This window comes from Anthonomus grandis, chromosome 4, assembly GCF_022605725.1.
Source record: "Anthonomus grandis grandis chromosome 4, icAntGran1.3, whole genome shotgun sequence".
Lineage (NCBI taxonomy): Eukaryota > Metazoa > Arthropoda > Insecta > Coleoptera > Curculionidae > Anthonomus > Anthonomus grandis.
Genome location: NC_065549.1, coordinates 17205224 through 17222360, shown reverse-complemented (window position 1 = coordinate 17222360; position 17137 = coordinate 17205224). Strand labels below are relative to the sequence as shown.

General features: G+C 31.9%; 1 protein-coding gene across 1 annotated transcript in view; it reads left to right on the top strand.

The window, feature by feature from the left end:
- The first annotated feature begins 1948 nt into the window (after nucleotides 1-1948).
- The window catches only part of LOC126734811 (ran-binding protein 9), a 78861-nt gene continuing 63672 nt past the window's right edge, over nucleotides 1949-17137 (top strand). Inside the window, exon 1 of the mRNA XM_050438561.1 lies at nucleotides 1949-2183. Coding sequence (XP_050294518.1) covers nucleotides 1991-2183 — 193 coding nt within the window. The 5' untranslated portion in view covers nucleotides 1949-1990. The remainder of the gene's footprint in view (nucleotides 2184-17137) is intronic.

The window sequence follows — 17137 nt, the reverse complement described above, 5'->3', positions numbered from 1 at the left end:
TGAGGCCGGATTTGTTGTATTTCGGCTCTAATTCTATTTTTTAATTCTTCTAAGCTTTCAGGTTTATCAAAATAAATTTTAGATTGTAGATAACCCCATAGATAAAAATCCAATGGGGTTAAATCTGGCGACCTTGCTGGCCATTCAATAAAACCCCCCCTTCCAATCCATCTATTTAGGAAAATATTGGTAAGGTAATCTCGTACTGTTCGCGAATAGTATGGGGGGGTGCCATCCTGTTGGAACCTTATCGAATCTGCCGGTATAAACAGGTTTTTACCATTTGGATAAAGTGCAATTAAACTAGATACTATCTGATTTTGAAGCTACTCTAAATATTTTTCAGAGGTTTTAACATTTTATCATTAAGGTTAACATTTTATCATTTAACCTTGAAAAAAGACAAATAAATAACAATAAATATCGGTGTAATATCGTCTTATTAAAATTATATGATAACTAAATATTCTTTCTTCGATATTTCAGGCTACGAATAAGATATCGAGATAAGGTTTTCACTGGCCTATTTAGCTATCATTTCACTAAATTTTTGTGAAGTCATATTATTGCATTTAATTTTTTAGAGAATTTTGCAATTTTCTGTTATTAGATCAAAAAACGCGCTCTAGCGGCATTACTAAGAACTAGACATATCACAGATAAGACGAATTTGATGGAACAATAAATGTTTTTTCCAACGAGACCAAGTTTGTTAAAATCCGTTCAGTTGTTTAGGAGTTACAGCTGTTTATTTTAAAAAACATTAAATTATCCCCCACCACTTTATTTTAATAGATACGTCACAAAGTGTTAAACAAAAATTACTCGAGTAGAGCTCAGCTTTAAAAAGCATCTATTTTTTCGTAACATTTACTGAGTAGATTTCAGTGAAAAATCACTTAAAGGTTTAAGACGGCAGTTACGCCCCCTGGCGACCATCTTGAAAATCTAAAAATATTTTCCAAGATATTCTTTTGGCAACTTTAGTTATAAAATTTTTTACCGCAAGTCTCTACGGCGAATAGTTTCCAAAATACAGCACTTTGCATGCTTATCTGGCCACCCTGTACTGCTAGAATTTAATAAATAAATAACAATCTGGAGACAGCTAATTGTTATTTATTTTATCTTCAAAAATACTAGGGATTTTAAAAATTCCTTGATTCCATTTTTTTACATTCAAAACATGGACATCCTGTATGTTTGGTGAATTTATGATTTTATTTTGTCCCATAGGTCTCTATAGTTTTTTAGTTTATGTTTCTGTAACGTGCTCTTGTACTAAAAGAGTGCCCAAGCATGAGCCATTACATTATTGTTATTTGTTTCATGTGGTGCCATCTGTTAACGCATAGCAGAGTAAACTTCAAAATCGAATACAATTCGGCAGGAAACATTAGTTTTTAATTGACACAGGGTTGTCGTGTTTCGCAAAATATCTTGCATCTAGCTACTTTACATTTGTAATATTAAGATTGTAGATGTATCTAGTAAGATTGTGATTGTGCTTTATTCAGCGAATTGAAGTAAGGAGTGAAGCCTAAAAGTTCTGATAATATCTTACAGTGTTTTTTTTTTTTTTAAATAAAACTGGGTAGTAATAAAACTTGCCTCAAACAAAAATAAAAGTCGAAACAGATATATGACAACGGAATCTGCATAGAGATAATTTATTTAACAACGTTGCCAAGGAGTCACCGTTTTCATCAAACTTTTCATTTTAAATATTTAAAAGTCAAAAACCGCTATAAAAATGACAGCAGGAAAATGCCAATGAGCTATTTTAAAGTTGCATAAATTTTTTGACATTTAATAAGTAATTACGTGCTGGAATTTTGCTCGGATAAAGAGCATTTTGATAACAATGAATTATATTCCTTGAAAAACTGAATGTGAAATCTGGCATCTGTGATAAAACTCTTCCTGACAAATCCGATCAGTGACGAAAACGTCAGTAACCAATAAGAGTCGAGAAGGTAGTTCAGCAATAATGGCTGCCGTGAGTAGTGGTCGTGTAACGATGAATTCACAAAACGAAACGCAAATCGGGTCCATGGACCGTTTAAAAAGACTTTATCCCGCGGTAAACGAGTCAAAGACACCCTTGCCGAGGGCCTGGAGCACCAAGGAAAAATTTAACTTTATAGGCCTGTCCCAAGGAAATCTGCGTGTCCACTACAAAGGTGAGCAAAGATTCTAGGTTTACAGGGTCTTATGCGCGTCTTTTATGGTTTGCTGTAGTTTCTTTGTTTCCATAAATAAATTATGAGACGGGTTTAATGCATTTGTTCGGGTGTCATCCTGCAGGAAGGAGGTAATAAGGGCATATCCCAACCAAACAAAGCAATCAGCTGTTTGTGACAGGGTGAGCTAGTTCATGCACTATTATCCGATCCTATCAAAAATAAATACGCATTTAATTTTTTTTATGTGCTCGCCTTAGCCCACATATTCCGCAACAAATTCCATCATAAATTTTCCTTTTCCAAGTGTTAGAAAATTATTCAATAAAAAAGGTCAACGCGATGTGCGTAGTATGAGAAAATCTGAAATGGTGGTAAAGGTAAATAAAACAAAAGCTTGCTGGCTGGTCCCCTGTCAAAATCAGTTGTTTTGCTTTCATTTTTCAAGGAAATGGGTCCTGGGTTAATAATGGAGGATCACTCCAATGCGCATAAGTCAGTTTTTATCTAAATATTTATTTTATTTTACACAAATTCATAGGTTTTATTAAATAGCATCTTATTTTGCATAAAATATGCATAATGAAATAATTATTGCTAGGATTTGTTTTGGCTGAAAGCTTATTTCCTTGACCTTAATAGGAAGTTTTTGTCATTATCTTTTGTTGTTTTATCAATAAAATTTGATCAGGTATTGACATAAACCAATTAGCAATATTCAATATTATATGAAAAACTTGCATGCCTATAGGAAAAACATGTGTTTTAAATAAAAATTTTCTTCAAATGTGTATCTCATTAAATTCCTTTTAAATTACTTAAAAAAATTAGTGTATAATCTATTTCACTTTTATTTAATTTAATTTTCTTTATGCTTAATGTTACATTAAATTTTTTAGGCATTAATTACTAGTGATATCTAAAGTGTTTATTTAAAATCAAAATTATTTGTTTATAGAAATATCAAGATTGGCATGATTGATTTTATCAGAATAAATTTTTTTTGGTGAATTGATTGAATAACCAATTTTTCATGTCACATTTTGTGTTTTTTCTCTATGGCAAAATCTGATAATAATTAAAATATATATATTATAAAGGAAGTAGATCAAAAGGATTTGTTGGATGTACAAAAATAATAATAATAAAGAAAGCTTTATTGTATTAATAAAATACATTGTTATAAACAAAGCACAAACCAGGTATAAACAACACTAAATATTATAAAAGCACAAATTATTATGAAAAATACAAACAAAGAAAAATATAATAAAAATAAAGTCAAATCAGATAGATTAGATTCAGAAAGATACACAGTTATGGTCAAAAAAAATAAAGGTAAAGTAGGTAGTTGTTTATGCATAATTTTAAAAAACTCACTATTGTTGTATTTTATTTACTTAACAGTTATTTTGTTTAAAGGCGGGAAGGGTATTAAACAAAAATAAAACAATAAAATTTAGAATATTAATATTTTTGTCAGTGTAACAAAATAAAAATATTTTATTCTAATAATATAAGTGGACAAAAAAAAGAGTATTCTAAAAAAATTTTTTTCTACAAAAAACAACTAAATATTTTATAAGATAATCCTTCATATTTTATAGCATGACCTTTGTTCTCCAGACAGCACATGGTCCAGACAATTGAGGCACATAGAATAATAATGGTCTAACTCCGAATACATTAAATTCGGAGAACTGACATAATTGTTAAAATTAGAATAAAAAATTCAGCAAAATATTTCAACATAACTCAAATGTTTATTCATTAATAATACAGTGTAACATAAGTGGGCTTAATGACAAATTCAGATTTTTTACAAAAAAATGCCTTAAAACTTGGGTTCTTTTCGTTTGGAATTCTTAATAATATTAATCCACTCATCTGGATGGTAGATTACACTGTGACGTCTGCTTTCACCTTCAATTGTACCGAATTGGCCATCATTTGGAAGAAAAGAGTGCCCAGACACCAAAAATTTAAGATCTATGATGTTAATATCAAATTCTGAGTCTTGTACTAGTTTCAAGAAAAATAAACTCATCTTTATATTCCAATTTTGACCTGTACATGAGTCTGAATAAGCAATGATATGTTTATGATTCGTAGCATAGTGCCTTAAATGCTTTAAATGGAATGTATTCCTAGATTATATAGATACAGATTTCTTCTATAGTACACCACAGATGTTGTCAGCTTAGGGAAAGGCAAAGCCTTTTGTAAATCAAACGTTACAATGTATGCATCTGTAATTTTTTTTGAGTCACTCCCTATACTCTCCCTTGCTGAGTCTGCTTTTCATAAATGCAACTCCTTTTCAACTGAAATATTGTTTTTTAAGTCATCATTGTTGGCACTTTTCAGTTTTAACTCTAGATCATCACACAACTTGCAGGTGTCTTGATGAGGAATTTTGAAATGCAAATTAAATTTTGTATTAAATACCTAATAATAATATTTTAATTTTTTTGGTTCTGTATTCTGGGTTCGACATCCTTCTACATATAATAATAATAATAATAATATTTCCTTTATTGCCAACAAAATCAAAATAAATTTGACAAAGCAACGTCAAGCAGAAATGGTGAATTTCCTAAAATAGATTCACGATGAATATTGCATATAATAAGAAACATGGTACAATCAAATACATATAGAATAAAATGAGATAGACTAACAAACAGTAAAAGTTAAAACAGCAACTACAAAGTTAAAATTACAATATCAATAAATGAAGTTCAAAATATATAGAATATGTACATATGTGTAACAGGTTCACAGGTCTGGCACATCAAAATCTAAATTTAAAATCATAAAAGCACTTATCTAAAAGAAACTGACTAGTGGCTTTCCTAAATTTAACACTATTATTAATGGATTTTATTTCTGGTGGTAATAACCCATATGCTTTAACTGCCATATAATAAGGACCCCTTTCAAAAAACGCTGAACCATGGGCTGGTGCCCGAAGATCTTCCCTCCCCCTTGTGATTACTGCAATATCAGTGCCATAATGGTCACTGTTTCCTGAAAAAAGGTGTGGGTGCCTTTTGACAAACATCACCAAGGACATAAAGTAGATTGAAGGCACAGTCATTATGTTCAGTGATTCAAAATGTGGTTTGCATGATGTTCCAGGGCGCAACCCCAGCATAGCTCTGATGATCCTTTTCTGAACTACAAAAATTTGAGGGGCCACAGAGGAGGATCCCCAAAACATCACACTATAGGCAATCAATGACTGCACCCCTGTAAAATAAAACTGTCTTATGGAATTTACTTTTTATGAATATTTTAGTCTTTGCACTAATGCACAAAAGATATTTAGTTTAGATTGGAGCACCCTCACATGTTCCTCCCAGCCAAGAGCAGTGTCCAAGGTGACCCCTAAAAATTTAACTGTGTTTTCCACAGGCACTGATTTACCTCGCATTTTCAAATAAACAGACTCTGTTAATTTGGGATTTTTCTGAAATAGCATTAGACCAGTCTTTTCGCAGTTCAGAATTAACCCTGCCCCATCACACCAATCCTGCATTGTCCCTGCTGCACATGAGCACTCGTTAGCCAGGCTCCCAAAATCCTGCCCCACCACAACAGCCAATGTATCATCAGCATACTGGCAGAGGAGTCCCGCAGCCACCTCATCTGAAAGTGAATTCACATACAATAGAAACAGCACAGGACCGAGAATCGAGCCCTGAGGTACACCTTGCGAAACAATAACTGGCTTAGAATAATAATTTCTATTGTCCTTTGAGATACACACAATTTGTTTTCTTTCCTCCAGATAAGACCCCAGTAAAGCACCAGACAATCCTCTCAAACCATAGTGTTCCAATCTATGCAACAACATCCCATGATCAATGGTGTCAAAGGCCTTAGAAAGATCAAAAAAAAGCCCAGCCACCCTCCTGTTACAGTCAACATTGTTTATTATATGATTTATTGTTGTGAATATTGCCAATTGTGTTGATCGATTAGGTCTAAAGCCATACTGTTTATCAGAAAGTATATTATACTGATCTAAGAAGGTCATTAATTGGCTATATGGAACTCAAAAATAAGTTAACATCTGGTGTAGACGGTGTGCCTAGCTTCTTGGTTAAAGATTGCATTGGTGTCCTGGCAGATCCGCTGACCTACATTTTCAACTTAATACTGACAACAGAACAAATCCCTGAAATTTGGAAGACTGCTAAAATAATACCTATTTTAAAAGCTGGGGACTCTGATTTAATCATGAACTACAGGCCAATCTCATTACTCTGTAACTTCTCAAAACTTTTCGAAATTATCCTGAATCGGTCGCTATTTAGTCACGCAAAAGAACTCATCTCTGTAGACCAGCATGGATTTTTTAGCGGGCGATCTTGTGTTACTAACTTATCCTGTCTGTCTAGCCACATCTGTGAATCACTTGATGTTAATACTCAAGTCGATGTTATTTATACCGACTTCCAAAAAGCCTTTGATCGAATAGATCACTATATTTTGCTGCATAAATTAACTCAGTATGGTTTTTCAGGGAGATTATTTAATTTATTTCATTCCTACTTGATTGGTAGATCTCAATATGTTGAATATGAGGGCTTTAAATCACAACTTTTTAACGTAACGTCGGGTGTGCCACAGGGCTCGAACCTGGGTCCGCTCCTGTTTAGTTTTTTTATAAATGACTTGATTGAGTCACTCACTTGTCATAGGCTGGCTTTTGCCGATGATTTGAAGCTATATTTAAATGTATATGGTTTGGAGGATTGTGTTTTTCTTCAGAACTGTCTAAATACATTGGAGGTATGGTGTGCTGTTAACAGGTTAGGCTTGAATGCGGCTAAGTGTAGTGTGGTCAGTTACTCTAGATCAAAAACACCCTTAAATTTTAATTACTTTATTAATGATTCTATTTTGAGTAGATTAGAGCAAATTACTGATCTTGCTATAACCTTTGACTCTGAATTTACATTCGTTCCACACTTCAATAACATAGTCAAGTCAGCCCTGAGAAGGCTTGGGTTCATAATTAGAAGTTCTCAGAGTTTTACTTTGGAGTCTACATTAAAACTGCTTTTCTGTTGCTTTGTGAGATCAAAACTGGAGTTTGGCTGCATTATATGGAACACGCTCTATCAGAATCATGTTGGTCTCCTTGAATCTGTTCAGCGTAGATTTGCTAAGTTTTTGGTCTTCAGGCAGGATGGCATATATCCGGTAAGAGGGTTTGATCATCGGCAACTATTGGAATGCTTCAATCTACATCCATTACAACTCAGAAGAATGATCTTCTCTGTAAAATTCCTGCATGGGTTACTGAATGGATTCATTGATAGTCCTGTACTTCTTTCCGGTGTACGTTTCATGGTGCCTAGGCTTAATGCTAGACATCCCCTAACATTCTTTCTGCCAAGGCCTCATACTAACATCCTGTTGAAATCGCCACTATATACAATATGCGCTATATTTAATCGGATCTGTCACATGTGCGATATAAATTTCTCTCCGGTTCATGTGATTGTCGATATCTTGGTGGATCATTACTCTTGGGATTAAGACCCATGTGTTTAAGTTATAGTTAGTAGGTATATTGCAGTTAATTTAATTTAATTTAATTTTGTTGAATATGTGATTATCTTGTTAAACTTTTATAATTGGGTTTTTATATCATATTAATAGTTATTTGTTCTAATTCTTTGGATAACTTTTGAGAATGTGACTTTACTTTACTCTTTTTCTTTTCTGTTCATTCTTTTAGGTTTGTTTGTGTGTGTTTTTTTTAACTATATTTTTCATTGTTTTGCAACTGTTTCCTGTTATTGGGCAAGTTGCCTGTTGGAAATAAAGGCTTATTATTATTATTATTATTATTATTATATATAGCTCTTTCAAAAACCTTGGACAAGGAAGACAGAAGAGATACAGGTCTGTAATTCTCTAGTACCTGGGCATCTCCCTTTTTATGTACCGGCACAATTCTTGCAGCCTTAAGGGCAGAGGGAAATGTACCTGTTTGAAAACAAAGGTTTACTATGCTTGATATTGGTTTAGCTATGAATTTGGCTGAATGTTTCAAAATTATAGTTGGAATTTTATCTAGACCTACAGAAAATTTATTTGGCAAGTTGATTATGATTCGAAAAATTTCCAAGCTATCTACAGGATCTAAAAATATGGTTTGAGTTATGGGGTTTTTTAGAGGTTTATGACTTGAAGGGTAGACAGTTGGGATATCAAATTGATTTATAAACAAATCCGCGATTGTTTGTGGATCTTTAGTTATATTTCCATTATGAGATACTTTAATTGTTTTATTGTTTTTTATGTTTTTATTGCACTCTTGATTAAAAATGGTCCAAGCAACTTTTGTTTTATTATCAGAAATAGCAATTTTATTTTCATTTATTGTGGTTTTATAATTTTGTAGATATTTGCGATAATTTTTCTTTTCAGTTTTAAATAATTGTTTATGCCTTTCACAATTTGTCATTTTTGACCATACATATAGATCTTTAATATACTTACCATAGTTTTTTATATTAGAATTAATCCAAGATTTGTCTTCTGTCTTTTTTTTGGAAGTACAAAGAGGAAATGATTTATCAAAGTAGTAATAGAGTGTATTACTACTTTGATAAATCATTCTTCTTCTTTTTTACAGTTAGATTACTGTCCTAAAGTATTTTCTATTGGGATTTTTAGTTTTAGAATAATGGCTTTGATAAGCCGGAAAAGTTTTTATATGCCTGACAATATCAGAATCATCCAACTTTCTAGAGCTTGTAGTACCTCTTAGCTCTTTGCAATTAGATGAATCTCGTTTCAAAATGCATCTATGGAGACGGCCGTTACTTATCTTAAATGTATCAAGAAAATATTTCTTGCAAACCATATGCGTTTTATTATTACTTTTCAATACGTATTGAAAATGTGTATGCTTTCCTAAGGGAGATCCAGTTTTAGGGTATTTTCTATTTACGGGTGAAGCTTTTACTAAGCTATAAATATAGCTATTTTGCGCCACATAATTGCCGAGCTGCCAAAATGAGTCAAACGCATTTTCTCTCTCAGTAAATGAAAATAAATTAATACACTTCTTTCTGAACTTACAGTCCAAATTTTCAAAAAGCTTGGCGTTAATTTTTACGCCACTGATAGAAATGTACTCTTTGCCAGTATTCCTTAGTTTTTTGTTTTTATTAATTTTCCAATCCTTTTCATTTCTCGATCGTTTTCTGCTTCTAATTTTTGCAAAGCTACCTGAAAATTTTTAAAAACCTGTAATTTTTTTACTATTATTAGTATAAAAAATTACATACTTGTGGATGGCTGTGGATGGTGTACAACATTGTCAAGTACTTCTTAATTTGAAGTTTCTGCATCTAAGATGAAAATTACACTATCTAAAAATGTATTTATTTAAAAAAATAGTTCGCAGTTTTGTTAGGATATGTCAGTATTATAAAATCATAATACCTAATTAATGCTGCTAAAATTATAAATATAGACTTACCAGAAGAATCCACTCTATCACTAGGTATATATTCAGATCCAGAATCACTAAAATCACTGAATTCATTCATTATAAAACTCTACTGTAAACACAAGTAAAGACAGAGTCCAACTACTAAAATTTTATTTAGCACAGTGACACCAAGGTGTGTGGTGTGGTGGAGTGTGGTCTGCTGAGAGGGAAATAACAATTGGGGTGCCTCAGGGCGGAATTCTTTTTCTCATTTATATTAATGACCATTCCTTTAGTAGATCCAAACTCAAAGTATACCCTCTTTGTGCATTATGCTATCATTTCTGTTGTTGGTGGGACTCTGGAGGCATCCTTGCAGGGCTCTAGGGATCTACAGTTGAAGGCTGAAAGATGGTTTATTTCAAACAAACAAAGGTTTTGAACCAGGAAAAGACAGAAAGAATGGTCACTCTGAGAGATCTGGGAGCTGTGAGTAATCCCTTTCATCAGACCAAGTTTCTTTGATTTCACATGAATCAGAGGGCTCAGTGGAATGTACATTTGGAATCTTTAAATGCAAAACTTGGTAAGAGCATTTTTTTGTTTCATTGACTCACTGAGAATGATTCTTGCCAAGCATTAAGGTACTTTGCTATCTTCCACTCTCAGCTATTCTATGCTTTTCTTGTGTAGACAAACCAATTAGTGATATGCAATATTATATGTATTCAAAAAAATCCTCATATGAATAATTCCAGATTATTATATGCATTTTTCTTGAATAAGATTTTCTCAAATAATAAACATCTATTTTAAATTAAATTTTTGTCAAATATGGTTTAACTCATTAAAGCCCTTTTAAATGACCCATGATCAGTTAAATGACCAAATGATTACCATGACCGGTTATCATTCAAAAAAATTTATATAATAATATAATATATAGGGTTATATAATAACCCTATATGGATGTCCATTTTTTTTGGTCGACCAGATTTATTTTTTGGCTGTAATCATCCTGTCCTTTCATATCTAATATCTATCATAACAGCTTTTCTTTTAACATAAAATCTACGAGCAATATCAATTGGACGATCACCCGCGCAATATGCATTGATAACGCGTTATCTTAAATCAAGAGAAAATCTAATTCCGCATGGCATGTTGCACCTTGAGTTAAAGAGAAGCAACACTATACTAATTTTATTTTATAAATATCTAGACAAAAAAATAATTCCAAAATTGTTTTTGTCTATCTACTTTGTAGATTGTAGATTGAGAAGGGAGTCGTTTTGGCTGATCCGCCGCTCAGCACTGCTACCTGTGAGATATTTTGTGCATAACTCTACTTGTCTTAGTTTGTCTCAAAAAGTCTTAAGACTTCTGCCGTACAAAGCTATATTTTTGGGAGGTAGTTGTCCCACTTCTTGAGGTGTTGGTTGTACCCCTTCCAGGTACTTGAGCTTCTTGCAGAGTTGGGTCGGGCATTCACAGAGCAGGTGTTCTGCTGTTTCTGTGGGATTGCTGCAGAATCTACATTGGTCGTCCTCTGTTATACCTATTGCCTTTAGGTGATATTTCACTGGGCAATGACCAGTTAGGAGTCCGACTGCTGTTCTGATGTCTGATCTGTTCATGTCTAGGAGCTGTTCAGCTCTTTTTCTAGAAGTGGTTATAAACTTTTTTGCCTGTCTTAGTCCTGGTGCTCTTCTCCAGTGCGACAGCAATTGTTCTTTTTCCCCACCTGTTTAGGTCTTCGGTGATGTGGGTCTTCATTAAACCACAGTATGGCTCTCGACCATAGTATGGTGTTTGAGCCCCTTTTTTTGCAAGGCGATCGGCTTCTTCGTTCCCCTCTATACCCCGGTGGCCAGGTAGCCACATTAGTGTTACTTGATTCTTTGTTGTAAGGCGCTTTAGGGTTTGTTTGCACTCCCAGACTAGCTTTGAATCACATTTAAAAGCTTTCAGGGCCTTTAGAGCAGCTTGACTGTCTGATAGTATAAATATGTGTTTTCTTTGGAGGCCTTGGTTGATGCACTCTTCTGCACATATGTCTATGGCAAGCACTTCAGCTTGAAATCTATCTATCTATCTATCTACTTTTGACCAGCTATATTTATATTATTGCTTCTGATCTTGCTGGATCTGATAGCAAGCAAAATATTTAACTGAAATTTATTGGTATCTTTTTATAGACCGCCTTACAAATAACAATAATTTAAAATCTAAGGGACCTGTGGGTAAATCTTTAAACAATTATATGAAAATAATACTTTGTCTATCTACTTTTGGACACTACTGTATAATAAACATGATACTACTAAAAATCTAAACTTAAAGAAATGCCTTGCAGAATGTGCTTTTTACAATGTTTTTGACTTTATACCTACGTCTTAAACTTACTAAATTACTTGTGCGACTGACAAAACTTATAGCTGTTTTGAAAATAGAAAATATTTGTTACTCTGCTGTTTATTTTTTATAATAATTTTTTTTATTCATTTATTTATGTACTTTTGTAATTTTTAGCTGATAGATTTTAATTTTGTGTAAGCAAATTTGCATTAGTAATGCATGTAATAAATAATTACAGAGTATTTTAAAAAAGCCTTAACTTAAAATTATCTATCAATTATACTAAAAATAAAAAGTATAAATATTTCAAAGTGCATAAAATTATGGGTCATAAAACAATTTAACATGTTGAGCTCCACAGACCCAATGGTTTTTTAAATTAGCTAGTAGATCAAAATGGTTATAAACATGTTCACCAACATTTTTTTAAATTTATTTGATCAATTTATTGCAATTGGTATTACTTTGTACTAATCCCATTTTGTCATGTTTTTTTTATGAATGAATTTTGCTGTTTTTTCATATTCTTTATGATTAAATTTCTCTTGAATGTTATGGCCCCATATAATAGAGAGCCTCTGCTCTATTACCCATAATGGTGTCTTATTATTGAGTTAAGTTCTACAATGCTGTCTCTGTGATTTACCACTTAAAAGAAATGTAGAAAAATTAAAGAAGTTCTGACTGAGTGTGCATTCTACTTGTTTAAGGAATTAATTCATAATTCATTAACTATCATTTTACTCTGTAATTTGGATTTTCATTAACTTTTTATATTGTGTAAGAGTATTGTAGTCCTTTTTTATTTTGCTAAATATTTTTGTGTTTCCTCTGATTATACTTGTCCCTTTAGAAACTTTGAAAATTATTCAGCATTTTATTGTTTAAGTAAAATAAATGTATATGCATCATAGGATCAAACTAGAGAATTTTTGAAAAGTCAAAATGCTCACCAGTGAGGGTGTTTGATTTTGTTAATGAATTTTCAAGAAACATACTTAAAATTGAGCGGTCAGATGTAGCAGATTGTAATTCAGAAGAATGGCTATAGGATAATATACTCAGAACAAACCGAAAAAACACAAAGCTGTGTGTGCCTTAAATTCTTACATATTAAACTATTGCTCCTTAACATATGGCTATTCCAACTTCAGAATAATAAAAAAAAATCTTATATAAATAAATATGCAAGAAACAAAGATTCAAAAGTCCATGAAACAGAGACAACCCTAAATCTAATTCTAAGCCTATAATCAAGACAAATCAGAACTTTATAATATTTAGGTAAAATTTATTAATATTTTGGTAAATATAATCTTTCCCTCTTTTATTAATTTTTTTAATTTTTAATCACTTTAGTTTTGTTTGGTAATACATTCTAATACTTTGGACTCAAATAATCAATAAATTTCAAATTAATGTTACTAATTTGACAATTTTATCATGAAATTAAAAATATAATTAGTAATTCTCTCCTGACAAAATTGCAAATTGCGAATGCATTAAGAGTCTTTATTGTGCAAAAACCAGTATCAGGTAACCATAATTTTGGGTATGAATGAATTCAATTCAATTATTCTTGATTCTGGTAATAATATAAAAAGCATACTGCGAAATGTTTAAAGAGGTTAAACCAGTTTTTTATTGATCTTGACCCCTAGGGTAGTATTGAAAGATTATTATATTTATTATAGTTTATATTTATGAATCTCTATATTCAGACGTTTTTGTTTTGATAATAATTTCAAAATAAGTAAATAATATAAAAAATAAAGTCAATGACATAAGAATTAATGAAGTTAAAGGGATAAAATATCTATATAACTCCAAATAGCATGTTTTGTCAGTTAAAATAAGACTTCCAAATATTATAAATCATATTAAGTTTAGCAGTTGTTTTTATGCTTAACCTGTTTTCTCTTCTTTGATTTTTCTATCTAACTGTAGACTTGCCAGTAATAATTAAGGGATCTTGAAAATAAGGGTAGAAGCAACTATTTGACTATTTTGCAGACTATTTTGATTTTGACAAACTTTAAATATCTTCCTTAAATGTATATTGAAAATTGGTCAGATAGAGTAGGATTTATGGTAAGAGCTTATAGAGAAAAAATGCAAGGCATTATGATTTAAAATGCCATTTTTTGCTAAAATTGCTACATAGCTTACCTATGTTTTTCAACTACATCAATTGAGTATTCAGATTAGTCATACTTCATTAAAACAGTCAAATATTGATTATGCTATAATCATATAGTAGTTGGAATGCGTAGCTTTTCATCCCTTTGTCAAATTAATTTATTAGTTATAATTACAGCCCTCGCTAAATAAATTTACCTATATCCTGTTCAATACCACATACAAGAATTAAAATTAATTCTGGCAGAAACGAACGACCTAAGCTAGACGTCTGAGGACAATCCCCTTTTAGCGGAATCCCGAAAACACAAGCGTAAGACCATTGGCGTAGATTTCCGATTTTGTAAACCTGCTATTACTGTGAAAAGGCCTTAAAATTACAAAATATGAAAAAAGAAACCGGGTTTCATTTAGGTTGCGGTTGGGTTAGTTTAGTCATGATTTTTGAAAAACAAATTTTAACTAATTTTGCATAATGCCAATAAAACAAAATATTACTGTAAACATTGGGGTCATCTTACGGATTTTAGGGAATTATATCTTACTTTCCAGAACCTGTATTGCAGCAAAAAACTCTTACCTTTAACAATCACTAATGAAATTGCAAATATAGAAATTGAACCATATTCTGTTAAAAGCTTTCTTGATTTTACTCTCGCTAATTGTTAACCTGCCCTTGATATACTACTATTAGTCTTCAATAAGATTTAGGCTGTACAATTTTTCATAAATATAGACTGTTTTAAATTTGAATTTCAACTTTACATATTAATGACATCTAGACAACTAAAAAGGATAAATTATCACACATTCTTTTACAAGTATTCAGATTTGTCATATTTTGGTTCATTAACACAGTCATATATTGATTATGCTATAGTAGTTGGAATGCATATATTTTCATCTCACTGTCAAATTAAATTATTAGGTATATTACTGCCCTGACTAAATAAATTCACCTATATCGTTAAAATTAATTCTGGGAGAAACGAACGACCTAGACATCTGAGGACAATCCCCTTTTAGCGGAATCCCGAAAACAGTACGTAACATCATAGGCGTAGATTTTAATATATTTTCAATTTTGTAATGCCTATATTGTTACTGTAAAAAGGCCTTAAAATTACAAAATATTAAGAAAGGAACTTGGTTGCAATTAGGTTGGGGGTTGGGTTAGAAATGAATATTCAATTTTCATTTTTTGCATACTACTAACAAATCAAAATATTAATCAAAACATTGTGGGCCACTTTATGGCTTTTAGGTGATCATGTTTTACGTTCCAGAATCTGAATTGCAGCAACAAACTTGACAATTAATAAAGCAATTGCTTATATAGAAATTGAACTGAACCATATTCTGTTTAAGATTTTCTTGGTTATAATCAGATTGTGAATCTGATTTTGACATACTAATACTATTATTAGTCTTGAATGAGATTTATGAAAAATAGGTTATACAATTTTTCATAAATATAAAATAAAACTTAACTATAGCTTTAAATTTTAATTTCAACGTCAGGGATTTCAACTTCACAAATTACATTGACATTTGGACCATTAAATTGAATGTCCTTCATTTTCAATAAGATTAAAATGCTCTTTTACATTGTTAAAGAGCAGACCAGCTGTGTCATTGATGGGTTCAGTTTTCAATTGGAAATAATCAGTAGGGTGAAGAAGGTTTTTTTCGCCTAAAAGTTTAATTTGGGAATGATTATGCAATAACCATACAAACACTAGCATAAACATGTATTTTTGAAGGTCTGCAAGTTTTTAAGAATCAATTTTAAGACTTATCAAACATATATTATGAATCTATATAAGACGTCCTCTTATAATTCATAACATCTCATTTAAAATATAAAGTTCCTAATATGCTGGGGCAGAGAATTAAAAAGCTTCAAGCCGAAGAAGTTTCTGGATCTTGTAAGGCGAAGATGATTGATAACTAGGTTGTCCTTGTGCCTTGTAGAGTTGTGTACACCTTGATGAGTTTCAAAAAGCTGCAGATTCTGCTTGACACGATTACACATTGTAGGAACACTAATATCCCACGTCTTATAAAAGTCTTACGACAGTCCTTCCTGAGTCCAGCCGCAAGCCTTATGCACCTTTTTTGTAGTTTAGAGATATTAAGGCCATGAGGAGAATGGCCCTATTCTAAGATGGCATATTTCATGACTGAACTGAAGCTTTCATGATATTCCTCCCAGAAACTTTTAGTGGAAACACAATGTGACAAGTTTCTAATCAGGTACAAAACTTTAGGAGATTTTATATGGTATACCCAAGACACTGTTCAGCTTAAGTAAACACCCAACAATTTCACCTCATTAAAGTAGCTAGTCATTAAATGATGACAGACGAAAAACAATGAAAAATACAAAGTCACGGTCTCACAACATTTACTTAAAGCTACACGTGTTTCGCTCTATTCAGAGCATCATCAGGCCTAAAACAATAATAATTAGTATTGAAAGAAAAAAAAGAGGACATTAAAAAGACTAAAACCTTAAAAAGCCACTAACGCTGGCAAAACAGTACATAAACATACATTTAAGGTTAGGATGACTATACAGTTATTTAGAACCAAAAAATAAAAAATAAAAAATTGCAAAATAATATCACACCTATTGGGAATCGAACCCGCGACAACAAGCTTACACCTTACAAGCCAGAGACTATAACCTATGGGCTACCGGAACACTGAGAAGAAGTTCAAAACATTTGTTGTTAAGCCAAGGCATTCTAACACAGTATTAAACTTATTCCAGTTGGAAGAAATTATGTAAATATAAAATTGATTAAATAAGATTATTAAAAATAAGGTTGGGTTCAAAATTAAATACGTCGTTAACACAGACAAGAACAGGACTCTTCTTGGCTTTAGTAATTTCCATCCTCTCCAGAAGGTCAAACTTTTTCCCTTTAGGGCATTCATGAAGTATTTCAGCTCCGACCTCTGGAGAAAAGTGATGTGTGGAAGCTAACAG